This window comes from Mustela nivalis (genome assembly GCF_964662115.1).
Source record: "Mustela nivalis genome assembly, chromosome: 20".
In the NCBI taxonomy this organism is placed as follows: domain Eukaryota; kingdom Metazoa; phylum Chordata; class Mammalia; order Carnivora; family Mustelidae; genus Mustela; species Mustela nivalis.
The window spans coordinates 27,797,387-27,811,937 of record NC_139039.1 but is presented as its reverse complement, the minus strand read 5'-3'; the positions used below and the strand labels follow the sequence as shown (position 1 = coordinate 27,811,937).

Genomic DNA, 14,551 nt, shown 5'->3' with positions numbered 1-14,551 from the left:
GCTCCTCAGACTAATGTCATTGAGTTCTGATAGTATTAGACTCTCATGTGACCCTACGTGTTCAGAGGATCAGTAGTGTTTTGTGTGCGTATGTGCACATGTATGAAGAGCTTCCTAGCTGTATGTGAGAGCATTTATATTAGAAGTTGCGCCTTTAATTTGTCACACTATTGCAAACCTCGTAAAAATGAAACCTTTTCATTGGTAGACAGCCTCTAAGACGATTCCTACATCCTGGTCCTCATATCTTTGTGTAATCCTCTCCCTTGGAGTTGGGATTTGCTTGAGTGAGTCACTTCTAGCAAACAGAATGCAACGGAGGTGATGGGAGGTCATCTCCAGGATTGGATTGTGATTTCCAAATTAGGTGATCTGAGGGGAGGCATCTAGCATGTTGTGAGATGCCTTATGTAGACGTTCATATTGTTAGGAAAAGAGTAAGTCTCTGGAGAGGGAGGAACTAAGACCCTCAGTCCAACCACACTCAAGGAACTGAATCTTGCCAATTACAATGCGAGTGAACTTGACAGAGCATGCACACCGAGCGAGCCTTCAGATGAGACTACAGCCTTGTTTGCCGGCAACTGTAGAGAGACTTTGAACTGGAGGCATCTGGTTGGACCATGCCCGGATTCCCACCTCACAGAAAGTGTCAGATAATGAATGCTTGTTGTTTTAAGCTGCTACATTTTGGGGTGATTTATTATACCACAATAGATACCTACTACAGACGTAAAATATCATTTATTCAAGAAGCACCGCTGAAGGACTTTTTTGAAAATTTTGTCTGCCAGTGGTTGGTTGGCTAAATGGAACAGATATAAAAGCGCAGGGGTTGAGCCTTGGAGACAAACTGTCTAGGTTTAGACTGCAGTTCTACTATGTTATGACTGGAAAACCTAGACGAATTGCATTCTTTTTTTTTTTTTAGATTTTATTTATTTGTCAGAGAGAAAGAGCGTGCATGCACAAGGATGGGGAGCGACAGGCAGAGGTAAAGGGAGAAGCAGGCTCCCCACTGAGCAACGAGCCTGGTGCAGGACTGAGGGACTCCATCTCAGGACTGGATCATGACGTGAGCCGCAGGCAGACGCTTAACTGACTGAGCCACCCAAGTGTCCCATTTACTTACATTCTTTTTGCTTAGTTTCCTCTTCCATAGAATGGGGATGGTAATATCTAACTTACAGGGCTGTTATGAGGATTAAAGACCCTTGCATTCCAGGAGCACTGAATGAATTTTGCTCTATCATCAAGGGAGATTACTGCCCAAGGAAGATAGGGACCCTGGGAGCCTCATGTGGGAAGGGTATGCCCACAGGGCTGGTCCAGACATCTTCCAGTGAACTCCTAAGGCCTGCATTTGGGAAAAGGGGCTTTCCCTGCAGATGCAAGGAGAGGGCAGGCTTGAGTCTTACTCTTGACTAAAACATAGCTCTAAGACCTTTGAGCCTAGAGAGCAGAAGCTGGAAAGCCCGTTGTTTGAAAGCTTCAAGCAATCTTTCTAGAGTTAGCTTTCTGAATATACTATTCCTTTGTGTATTCTAGGAAACATTCTTTGTTCTGGAAAAATCATTCACATGGAGCATTAACCCTTATGCTCCTCTTGATAGTCTTTCTTTTATTTTTTTTTTAATCATCTCTTTAGATATATGACAACTATGTATAGTGTTTCTCAATGAAAAATAAGCAAAACACAGTTTTGTAGAGAAGCAACCTTAACGAAGGTTTTTGTTTGTTTGTTTGTTTTCTTTTTAAAGCATGATGGTTACCTTTCCTGGTAATATCTGTGTTCTCTTCACCAAGGGAGTGTTGTGTAGACAACACAGGGAATTACTAGGTGTCTTCTGTAGCAGTCCCACGGTGCATGATGGAGATATGACAGGAGAGTGCCACAAGTTTGGGAGGAGGGACTGATGACACGTTTGTGTGGTTTGTCTAAGTTTTTTAAAAAGCGACTTCCCAGGGCCCATCAACCAGTCAACTAGCTAATCCACTTGTTCCAGCAAGAGGTGGGAGGTGGGGGGTGGAGCGTGGGGAGGAGCGACACTCGGCTCGGGAATCTTTGCCTTCCAAGTGTCGCTGTGCGTCACCCCCCTCTCCCCCGCGCGCCCTGAGCCTCTAGGTCTCCTCTGAGCCCTGCCACCTAAACGCACCCCCCACCTCTGGCCTTCCGGGCCACCTCGAACACCATCCACTTCGGACTCCTGGAGAGTTCGGTTAAGTCCAGCCCAGAGGGCTCCGGGCCTCGGCGCCACTGCCCTCCTCCTCCAGCGTCTCCGCCCCCTGCCGGGCCCGCCGGGCGCCGAGGGAGGCCAGGGTGCCGCCGCCGGAAAATGAGCGGTGCCCGGAGGGTGGCCGGGAGCTGCAGGTAACGCGCGCCAGGGCTGGGGCCTGAGCGGGCTCCGCGCACGGTCCCCTTCCCGGCGCGGCGACCCCGGGGCTACGCGGGGGGTCCCGGGCGGCTGGGGCGCGGGGCTGGGGAGGGGGGCGCGGCCAGCCCCGGCGCGGGTGGGGGCACTAACGCTCCCCGCCTGTCGCGCAGCGACGTTCCGGCGGCTGTTCCCGGGAGCGGCGGGAGGCGGCGGCGGCGCTGAGCGGGGGCCGCGCGGCGGGGGCGCCGGCTGCTTCGGGAGATGGAGAAGTTTCTGCAGATCGCACCTCACTCTCTGGCCATCGTCCTGGGCCCGGCCGAGGGGCCCACGGGGGAGAGGTCCGGGGCCGCCCAGCCCGCGCCCTCGGCCCAGCCCCGCCAGCTCGCCCGGCACCACATCGGCTACGAGATCTTCGCCGACTTCAAAGCCGAGAACATGCAGCACTTCTGGAACAAGAAGGTCACGGCCGCGGTGGCCGAGACCTTCTTCCTGGGCTGGATCGACGAGCAGGTCCTGTTGATCCAGGGCAAGGAGGAGCATCTGGAGGCGCTGCGCGAGGGCTGGACGCGCCGGGCGCTGCGGCCGCCCTCGGGCTTCCACATCCGCTGCCTCGGTGAGTCCGGCCGCCGCCCGCGCCGTCCCGCCCGGAGCCCGCGCAGAGCCCGCGTCGGGCCCCGCGACGGGGACGGCCGGCTCCCGGGGGCGCCCCGCGCCTCCCTCCGCCTCCGAGCCGCGGCCGGGGCAGGGGCCGGCGGGCCTCCGCGAGCGCGGGATTGGGGAACTTCCTGGCACCTAAAACCGGGACTCGTACCTTTCCCCACACCCCCTCCTCCCCCGGAGCCTCCCGGCGGCGCGGGCCGCGCGCTCCAGCGGGGCGGTGCCTGGGGCCGGCCAGGTAGGGGCGGCGCGGGAGGCTCTGCCGTGCTGCCTGCTGCGCGCTGCCGGGATCCGGCCGCGGAGGCGAGCGATCGCGAGGGAAGTCCGGAGAGCATTCGGGTCGCATCAGGTAGCATCGGGCTCCGCCGCGGGAGGCGGCGGCGGGCAGTTCAGGTGCGCGGCGACCCCCACGCCGTCCCTCGACGTCCTCTCCGCGGGCGACCACCCTGACCCTCGGCGCGGCTCTGGGGCGCGTGGGTGTCGGGCGCCGGCTTTTCTGTGCCAGACAGAGCTGTGGATTTCGTTTGCAAGGTCTTGCCTCCGGTACGTCTTTCTTTAGTTTTGTGTGTTTGAAGGTTTAAGAAGGGACATGAGGAAATCAGGCAACAGTCTGGTCCTCAACAAAAGAAGAGTGTGTGTGTGGGGGGAGAGCCCCAAAGGTTTAGTCGCTGCGCGCTTCCAGTGTTGCCCGACTTGCTGTTTGCTTTTGTAATTGCTCTCCTATGTTCTTGATCCAGATTGCATTTCTTTTAGAATATACTTTTCAGTTTTGTACCTTGGGCCCAGTGGTTAACAACGTGCATGGTAACATAGTAATGTTTGATGCAACGACTTCAAGAAAGAAAGCGTTCTTTCTAGTACCGCGGTTTAGGAATTCTTTCGTGACGTTTTGGGAGGAGGTCAAAAGTTCAAACGCGAAAACACTGTAAAACCGCCTTTTTCGTTGCCCACTCTTGCTACGCGGCTTCCTCTGACCGATTAGCTTGTACCTGTTCGTGTGTATTCCTGTATGCCTATCGCCAATCGATGGCATTTTTTATTTAGTGGCATTTTGTCTGTTTTTGCATAGCAGAAATCTTTACAAAGCTTCCTTTGAATTGAGTAGACAAAAAAACCAGGAAGGCTTGCATCTTGAGTGTTTTGTAACCCATGCCAAATTTCAAAAGGTGCTTTAGTTTAGTTTAGGTTTTGTTTTTTTTTTTTTTTTTACTTTAGCAAAACCCACAGTGGACTACCTGTAATTAAGCTGCCTTAGTAAAGGGCCAAGGTTAATGCCTCTGAGGCTTCATCTGCTCTTGATGTTCGGCTGCAACACACCAGGAAGCAGGGATATATGCAATTATTTTTATACTCTGTCTAGATGACAGCATTTAATAGTCTTCTTTTAAACTTGACTTCATTCTAATTTTTTTCCCTATTCATTTTCAAAAATCTCAAACATAGAAAGGTAGCCTAATTCAAAAATCTTACATTGAATTCCCATGTACCCATCATCCAACTTTGAAATACATTAGGACTTGGCCAGTCTGATTTCGCCTCCTCCCTTGTTCCCCACCTAATGCCCTTTTGAAATCCCAGACATTGTTTCAATAGCATTTGACTTGTAAATATCAGTTCATATTTTTTTTTTCATTTCAGCAGAATTTATAAAGTTGTAGGAATTGGGGATCTCTTCTATGAACCAAAGAGAAATATTTTGGCAATTTGGAAGTTTCCAAGTTGCTGTCGTGGATTGACCATTGTCCCGATCCGGCTGGGTAGTCTGGGCCGTCTCCAGCTGACTGGGTGGGCGCAGCCCCTGCATTGTTCAACCCCCCCCCCCACACGCACACACTCAGTACCTTGATGGGGTGCAAAGAAAAAGCCTCCCCAGACAGGAGCATCAGATAAAGGAGCAGGAGTGATGTCTGCTGGGATCCAAGTGGTCACTTTCTTTTGAGCTGATTTGGGGGTTCAGAATTTCTACTGGAATTCCAGTGGCGCTTCAGTAATGACTGTAAAATGCTGAGTTGTTGGAGAGAGTTTATCTGCTCTAAGAATTCTCTGTGGGAGCCTCGGTGTCTGCCGCAGGATGGAAGGTGCAAGCAATTTCAAATGGCTTTGGCCCGTAACTCCAAACCATGTGGTTCTCACCAACTGTAAAATTTCAGAAAATTTCAGAAAAAATTTCACAGAACTGGGCAGGGCTTTTAAGGGAGTGAGGAGCAGGTTCTTCTGCCTTGTGAGCTGGCAGGGAGGATTCCCAGAGCTGAGGCTTGAGCTAGAACGCGTGCGGATGGGGGGTGCATGGGGTTCATTCAGAACACCACAGCTTTTCTCTGCAGGCAGGAGCAGGAGCAGAATTACCAGGTTGGGGAGCTCATGACCTGTTTGGAAACTGGCTGGTGCGGGCAGCTGGGGAGAAGGGTGTGATCCAACAACTCGAAAGGAGGCTAGGCCCAGGTGTACCCATGTGGAAGCCACTGGTGGCTTTTGAACGGGAAGAGGGGTGACATGATTTGCTTGCTGGTATAAGGAAAGTTCTGGGGCCAGTGGGATTAGGGGATGGGACTGGAAGGGGGTCAGACACAGGAACCCCAGCTAAGTTCGTGGGCACGGTTGTGGGGAGAGGTGATGGGAGCTGTATTAGGGCGGTCACTCTCTAAGGTACATCCCATGGTCAAGAAGATACCATTTATCTGGGCTATGTCTGGAGGGCCTTCCTGTCCCAGCTCCTAACTCACGGACCTTTGTGTGCAGTTCACGTACTCCTCCTCCGAGGGCTCAGGTTTTCCCACCTGCCAGCCTTAGTCAGACCCCGCGGTCAATGTCGTGGGGTCTCCTGACTTCACTTCTCAGTTCTCTGTCCCTGCCAGTGGTTCCTTTTATTTCCCCAGTTCATCCTTCGATATCCAAATGCTTGGCACCAAAGATGCTGTATGCTTTTTAGACTCTAAATCAGAACTTGTGTTTTATATTATAAAGTTGTTTAGAACTTATGGGCATCAAGATTTTATTCTAATTCAGTATGTTTATTGGTTTTCTCAAAAGAAGTTGCTCTCTTATGGTGGTGTCTCCAAGTTGTAGAATTTTAGGACAGAATTGTGTGGGTTTTGTCTTTTACACATACACACACATATATGTATTTATTTATTTATAAGAGGGAGGCAGGGAGGGGCAGAGGCAGAGGGAGGGAGACAATCTCAAGCAGGCGCTGTCCTGAGTGTGGAGCATTGCGGGGCTCGATCCCCCCACTCTGAGATCATGACCTGAGTCCAAACAGAGTCAGACGCTTAGTCGACTGAGGCACCCAGGTGCTCCCAGAAGAGTTTTCTATTTTGTTTGTTTTTTAAAAAAATATATTCTCATGGGGGTGCCTGACTGGCTCAGTTCATAGAGCATGTGATTCTTGATCTTGGAGTTATGAGTTTATTTAAAAAACAACAGCAGGGGCACCTGGGTGGCTCCCTTGGTTAAGTGACCACCTCTTGAAATTCAGCTCAGGGTGTGATCTCAGAGGGTTGTGGGATCGAGCCTCACATCTGGCTCCAGGCTCCGTGTGGAGTCTGCATCTCCCTGTCCCTCTGCTTCTCCCCACTCTTGTTCTCTCTCTAAAATAAATAAATAAAACCTTCAAACAACAACACCAACAAAACCAAACAAAAACGTATTCTCCCAAAAAACTTTGTATATACCCCCCCAGAGGTTTATTTTACTTAAGTCAACTTCAAATTGAATAACACTCAGAGACAGATGGTGGGGATTGCTTCATGAGTGTTACGAAGCTTTTTGAAAGAAAGTGACTGATTCATCCAGCAACTGCAACACCTACCACTTCTAGGATCTGTTCTGGGAACGGAAGTAGACAACAGGTCGGACACAGCCCTTGTACTTCTGGAAGATCCCTTCTAGTGGGGCAGCAGACATTTCAAAAATTCAACAAAGATAGAAGAATTTCACAGAGCCCCAAGTGCGGTAAAATTGAGGCAGGTGCTAGAATAAAGACCAAGGAGGAGAAATAGGTTAGTAGTCAGTGTTTATCTGTCATTTATTATTGTCTAAGTACTTTATTTTTATTCACACATTTTTTTTTAACTGGAAATATAGCTGACACACAGCGTTACAGGAGTTTCAGGAGTACGACATAGTGATTTGACAAGTCTGTGGGCTTTGTCGTGCTCATCACAGACGCAGCTCGTATCCGTGCCCGTACAACACCGTCCCGTCACCATTGACCATATTCCCTACGCGGTGCCTCTCATCCCACATCCGTTCCCTACCTGGAAGCCTGCGCCCCCCATCCCCCTCCACCCATTTAGCCCTTCCCGCGCCCCCTCCTCTCCGGCCACCATCAGTTTGTTCTCCGTGTTCATGGGGCTGTTGCTGCTTTTTGCTGGTTTGTTAATTTGTTTGTCTTGTTTAGATTCGGCATATAAGTGAAATCATACAGTATTTTGCTTTCTCTGTCTCACTTCACTTAGCATCTGAAATATTAGCGTATTAAAGATCGCATATTAAAGATAGCACGGGATCTTTAAGACAGCCATCCCATTTAGGTATCACTATTTCCCCCGTTTTACAAACAAAGAAACTGAGGGACAGAAAAAACAAGCACTGCTTCAAGGATACCTAGTTAGTAAGAGAAAGAGCTGGGATCTGGGGCCAGACTGTGGGTTTTGTCTTGTCTTGCCTTCTCTTCTTTTCTTTCTTTCTCTTCCTTCCTACCTACCTTTCTTACTTTTCTTTCTTCTTTTTTTTCCTTTCCCTTTGGTGAGGTTGTCGTGACCAAAATTTCCTTCCAAGACAGACACGCACCCTCCCAACAATTCAGGGGGCCGGTGGCCCAGTGGCAGCCGGCTTGGCTGGAAGGGGCTGCGTCCTCCTTATCACGACACAGCGGAAAGGAGAAACCAGTGTCGGGGTCGAGGGTGTTGCCCGAGACCATCATGTTTGAGCTTCCTTTGGGCCAAACGGGTAGGTTCATTACTTTGTGCGGTTGCCAAAGGTGCTTAGGCAAAGGAGAGCGACTTCTTCGCTTTCTGCGGTGAAGCTAGCGCCCTTCTGTAAGAACCGCTCCTTCGTGGAGCACTTGAGTGATGATGGGTCTGCGGACAACAGGAGAGCACATGGGAATCAGCTTGACCTGCTGGAGGAACAGGAAGGAGCGGCGGCTGGCTGAACCAGCAGCAGAACGGAAGTGGAAGGCGGCCCAGGAGATGAGGCCGGAGGGCCTGGAGGCCTGCGATTTTCTTCCGAGCTGACAAGGCGTTGAGCATCCAGTGAGCATAGAGCACCGGTAGGGCTTCTGAAGAAAATCCAGAAAATATCCAGAAGAGCCTCAGACACGGGCCTCACTCTTAGAGAACCTTACCTCTCATGTGAAAAATCTCAGGATGAACTCTAAAACAGCGAAAGATGGTGCATTTCAAATTTTATTTCTGGCTGGTCACAAAAAATATTCTTATGAATTACCTCACTCTGGCTCAAAGATATTTTCAGCAAAGGCGTGTCAGTTTCATTGTAATAAAGCTTTGAGAATGAACTTCTGGGACTCACGGGCTTGCTGTGACAACCAGGAGGCTTGGCAGGCGTTTGTGAATTTTACCCGGAGCACGTGTTTCTCTCCCTCTTGCATTAAGAGGTAAATTTGTCAGTTATCCCCAAGTTCTTTCAAAAGGAGTGTAAAACCGAAAGGTGTCCGTGTTCTCTTGTCCCAGAGTATAAGCACTCCAGTGCTTTGGGGTAAAACAGACTACTTGCTGCAAATAACTTTAAAGGTTTCATCCTGCTTAAAGGATCTCATACGCTGATGTGCATGGGGTTTGATGTGGATGGCGTGGATGACTTTACCATAGTCCCTTTAAAGTTTGCAGATGTACCTGAGTCATTATTCTGCTTAGTTCATGCATTCCTAATACAAGTTTTTGACACCTTTCTTTCTGTATTATAGCTATAAATATAATCATAGGCTTGTTTTTTTTTTTTACTTTATTTTTGTTTAAGATTTTATTTATTTGTTGGGGAGAGAGAGCACACAAGCAGGGGGAGCAGCAGAGAGAGAGAGAGAGAGAAGCAGGCTCCTGACTGAGCAAGGAACCCAATGTGGGGCTCGGTTCCAGGACCCCGGGATCATGACCTTAGCTGAAATAGGAGTCGGATGCCTAACTGAGTCACCCAGGTGCCCCACAGTCAATCTCTCTTGATAGAGAACAGCAAATTAGGACATTATCAAGGAATAGAACTAGAGGCAGCTTGAAGAATTGGATAAGTGACCTCGATAAAGAGGATCCATCAGAGTCTTTTTGGGGCAAAGATGAAGGTAAGCCTGTTTAGGAGGGCAGAGAAGGTCCCCAGGGCTGTGGACACCGTGTGGAACAGACCGGGTCTTAAGGCGTTCTTATGATGTTAACAGTATGAAAGCCTACCTCCGTGCTGTCAGTTTCACGCCTAAGACACGAAGAAACACAATAAATTCCTGTATTTTTTCAGTGTCTTGCGAAGCCCCTAAAATACTTTTGCTGCTTATGAACTGATTAGTAGTCTGTTCAAAAGAACCATCGTCTCAAGAATCTAGGGCCCTGGGGGTCCCTAAGGGCTTACTAATATCTTCAGGGGGCGCAGTGCAGTCCGCGGGGAGTTCATCTTCTTACCACCTGAGATCGCTGCAGCCTGTGTCCTCGCAGTCAGCCCGGGGCGCTGAGGGGACACTGGCCGCAAGGATGGCTGCAGGCTTCTGCTCTGGTCCTTCTCGGGGAAAGCTGCTGTCTCTTAGCATTCTCCTTCTGTGGCTGCCACACTTCCTCCAAAGCAGTGTCAGATACCCCCCACCCCCCAACTTTCCCTCCAAGGTATGGGCCTTTTCCCCTTTCACACCTTTGCCGCGGTAGATTGATTCCTTCTCTTCCTTTCTGAGTAGTTTGCTCTCCCCCAGATTTTTCTGGAAACTCAAGTTCCCCTTAGGAATCCATTTACAAGATAATAGAACTCAGCGCCTCCTCTTCTAAGGGGCTTGATCTTCAGAAATTCCAGGCTCCCTTTCCCCGCCCCCTGCCCCCATCACCACTGTGCCACCCCTGAAAGTGACCTTCATGAGTCCTAGACAGTTTTCTGACTCCTTCATGAGGGGGGAGAATGGTCTACATCCTGAACCCCTTGGAGGGTTGATAGGATTCTCAAGACAAAATTTTATTTATCTACAAATATTCCTCACCCTTTGGCTCTTGCCCATTGAGGCTATGTCCTACTTGGGGGATGGGTTGTGCGGTTCCAAGCCCTGTCAGCGGAAGGGGTCTGCATGCCCACCCCAGAATGCCGTCCGTGTTTGCAGCCACTTCCGTGCCAATTCTCAGTTCCTTCCCTCTTTGACTTCAGCTTGGGGGCAACTGTCCTTTATTCCTAAAGTCACAGACCCACTAGCCTTCCAGCTCAGTTTTTTCCTCCTTTTGCTTGCTTGGCAGTGGCCCTAGGGAGGCAGATAGAGCCGGGAGGAGCCGCACCCCAGCAGTGTGGGTTGGAGCGTGCGTGTGAGGGGGAGGCTGGGAGTGTGCAGGAGGCCACGGGTCCATGGCTGACACACACGGAGTGCCAGGGGGAAGCCAGGGCATGGGGGTCACAAGGAAGCATTGAAGACCGTCTGGTGTAGGCGAGGTGCAGGTTGGGTTCCCACTGGACAGTTCTGCCGCGAATCAGGTCCTCCTCTTGGAAGTTTTCTTGTCCCCGTCGGGGACTGAGCTCTGTGCTTTCTCTCTGTGTCAGTCTCATGCGGGCCTGGGGGAGGATCATGGGTTGAAATGTGGGGGCCTGTGGTAGAGGGCTTTCCCCCTGCTGTGTGAAGAAGACTGTCCAGACTGAACAATACACCTTGGCCTTTTCCCTCAAATCTCTGCTTCCGGTCAACCAGCCGGACACTTCTAGACTCTTCCTGAGGCAGAAAACATTGAGACAGCTCCATGAGCACTGCTATCCTTCTGGAAAGAAATCCCAACTCTTCATCTCATTGATGATGTATGCTGGGGTCTCAAATTCCCCATATTCCTCCAGATCCTCAAACCGGCTCCCTCCAAAATGCCCTCCAACACCCTCGGTTCTGATGGCCCATCTTTCCCCCTGGTTCCCTTCTCGTTTGGTCATGCCCAGCGTGGAGAGGCTTGGAAAGCCTGCTGACTTTGGAGTTAGTACGGAATCTCTGGAGAGATGATCGATTGGTTGTTACAGGAGACTTTATGACCTGCACATTTGCCTGGGTTGATCACTTTCCTTTCATCAGAATCTGGTTATTAATTTGTTTCAAAATAAGAAAGAGGCTTTTAGTTAGTAACGGGGAAGCGCTAATGTAGAGGAAAGAAATCAGTACTTCAGAAACCATGTCTCTGAATGCTCCCAGAGAGTGAGGGTTACACTAACATCTTCTACTCTTTCCTGTATCTTTAACATTTCCTCTTACGCTGAAGGAACATTCTAGAACACAATCTTTATGCTAGATGCTCCTTCATTTTATTAAATATTGACTGGCTGTGCTTCAGAGTTGGTATCAGGGTCAGGAATTGTTCCAAACACTTTGTTTGATACATTGTCTCATTTAATCCGTATAGAGGTAGTGCTAACATTATTTCTGTTTCACAGAAGAGAAAACTGAGGTTCAGAGAGTAACCTTGCATGAACAAGCAATTTCAAATTCAACCCAGTAATCCGATTCCAGAGTCTGAGCTGTCAACTTTTTAAAAAGCTGGCTGTCATTTCTTTCTTCCTTTTTTAAAAAAATCAGACTATTTTAATTGATTGAACTTGGGCTTTGTCAGGGAATCAATGGAGTTCATAACCAAGTCTACCTTCGCAGAATGCCAGATCACCCTGCAATTATTTCCTAGTTCATGGATGTGGAGTTGGAACTGATGTCCTCAGCCACTGGGAGAATCTCCAGGTTAGCTTCCTGACTCTGGAGTAAGTAAGGACCGTTCTGATGCAGAGAGCCTTGTGGCAGCTCCGGGTCTCTCCACTTCCAGTAAAACAGTCATAAAATCTTTTTTGCCTTTGGAGATGAGGCTCACAGGAACTAAGACCACTATCAAAGACTTGAAAGATTCAGGATGGGAATTTCTGTCTCATCCCCATGTAACTCTGAAGTATGACAGGTGCTGAACGACAGAGTGTTGTGAGCTTAATGAAAGAGTCTGCTCCAGATCTGGGTATGGTTATTAGAATATATCCTGTTAGAATATATCCGTACGACATTGGCCCAGTGACCCCAACTAATAAATACATCTAGCTTATAAACGTTTCCAAATATGAACTGGTATATATAAAAAAAATTTCTACATACAAAACACATACATATGTATGCACATACATATGTAATAAGATTAAAACAAAGTATGTGCAACCATGTTCCAATTTAAGAATAACATGTTGCATGAACGGCTGTAGCATCTTTGCACTTTTCTCCCACGGTGTCCTTTTCTCTCTCTGCAAGAGATAATAATTATCCTGAAATTTCTGTCACTCCTTCCCTTGATTGTCATTTGTAAGTTCACCAAATATGTGTTCATTCCTGTTTCGAACTTCATACGAGTGGAGTCATATGGCAAAATTGGTTGTCATTTCTGTTGGATGCAGGTTTTGGCTTCATTCCTTATCATTGAGAGTTTTATTTCTCTTATAATTGAATGTTAAACGAAGTCGTCTCACTTGGATTACGATTTGCGAAATGTCCTTAAACCATGAGACAATATCCCAGGAAAAAGGTGAAGCAGAGTCTTAATAACAGGACTCTATTCTTGATATTTAAGATTCAGGGTCAGGGGATGGCCAACACATCTGTTTACTGTTAACTTTTTGCCTTTTATAGACATATAAATATATATATAATTATATATTTGCACATATACATGTAAGTGTATGTACATTTATATTACATGTAAATATACACTTAACACATAGTGCTCTCTCATCCTTTTTACCTTGAAATCTTTTTTCCAGGATTCATGGTGCCATCTCTGTGTTTTGGTGGGTATATCACTGCCTCTTTTTTCTTTTTAATCTTTTGGTTTTCATTGTTTCTTAGAGACAGAGATCGAGAGAGAGCACGCACGCGTGAGTGTGCACTGTGGGGAGAGGGGAGGGGCAAAAGGAGAAAGAGAGAGAGAATCTCAAGCAGACTCCACCTGAACGTGGAACCCGATGTGGGGCTCAATCTCAGAACCCTGAGATCTTGACCTCAGCTGAAACCAAGAGTCAGACACAACTGAGTGAGCCTCCCAGGCGCCCCAAGTCCTCTTGTGAATTTTTTTGTTTTAATGCAAGCTCCATGCCCAGCATTTTCATCTTCTGTATCCTTCTGCTTTGGTGTATGTTTTGTAAGCAAGATAGAGTTAGAGTTTGAATTTTAACTCAAGGTGAAGAGTATTTGTCTTTTAGGTATATTGAGCCCTTAACCGTATTGTAGTAACTGATACGTTTGTTCTTGTTTGGAACTTCTATGTTTATCTGGAAGGCCCTACAGTGTCAGCTTTTTAGAAATCATTTGCTTTGTGCTGGAGCAGGGCATGGTGACTCTTGAGGGCTCCCTCGCTAGTCTCTCAAAGGAAGAATTCAGTCCCTTCTTTGGTATTTGCTTTTGGACCTTGTAACTACAGCGACGGTTTGCAAACCTGATTATTCTACAGATTAGTGAGTCCCAAATTCTCCACCATCACAGAGAGAAAGGAAGTCACAGCTGGTACCTTGAATTTCCAGAAAGGAGCCCATGTAGATGCAAGTGGGTAGAGTGTTCTCTTCCCAGGCTCTGGCGGTGTTGACTGGGACCAGAGGAAGTTGACCAGGCTCCCGCTGGACCAGGCCTCAGAGCAGGGAGGCAGGAGGGGGAGCACGGGCAGTGGCACCTGTTTGTTCTAAAGAGGCTACCTCAGTGTCATTTGGAAACTAGATATTTTATTTTATTTTTTTTTGTTCCCACTGTGCAAGTATCTTGGATTCAGTATTCAAAGGCAGAAAAGTGAGTGGTGTTGGCGTTGTTCTGAGTTCAGTGGGCTCGCAGAGCAGGCAGAGCTCTCCGGTGTCTCTGCGGAGAGATTTCCAGATGTTCCAGCCAGCACCGGGTCTTCGAGCCGGGCCCTGCGTGTGGAATGTCCTGCTGTTCTCTTGGGGGACAGTTTTGGTGGTTGTCACTCTCCTCTGCTGTTGTAAATCCTCCATGATTTTCCCTGCGGAAGAGATTGATTTCTGTGTGAAGCTACTTATGCCGAATCAATGAATAAATAAAGACAAGAAAGAGACTAGAAACTTGTCGCGCGGAAGCAAGTCTTCAGCCTGTAGAAGCCCACAAAGACACAGTCAGATGGAAATTGCTGGTGGTGTTAATTCAGTCTTTGTGACTAATGATAAAAGGTTTCCTGTGAAGAAAAGACTTAATCTTATGATTTTCTACCCTTCTTTCTTTTAACCCACCGAGCTACCCAGGCACCCCCACCCTTCTTTCTTTTAAAAATGAGCATTTATATATCTCTTTGGCACTAGGGAAGAAATAAGACTCAGAAAACTCCCAA

The 14,551-nt window shown here is 48.4% G+C and overlaps 1 protein-coding gene across 1 annotated transcript in view; it reads left to right on the top strand.

The window, feature by feature from the left end:
* Nucleotides 1-964: 964 nt before the first annotated feature.
* Nucleotides 965-14,551, top strand: part of LOC309855316 (uncharacterized protein) — a gene marked incomplete at its 5' end in the record, with an annotated part of 50,310 nt that continues 36,723 nt past the window's right edge. Inside the window, 3 exons of the mRNA XM_082715483.1 lie at nucleotides 965-994; nucleotides 2,231-2,371; nucleotides 2,546-2,988. Of these exons, the coding sequence (XP_082571609.1) occupies nucleotides 965-994; nucleotides 2,231-2,371; nucleotides 2,546-2,988 (614 nt within the window). The remainder of the gene's footprint in view (nucleotides 995-2,230; nucleotides 2,372-2,545; nucleotides 2,989-14,551) is intronic.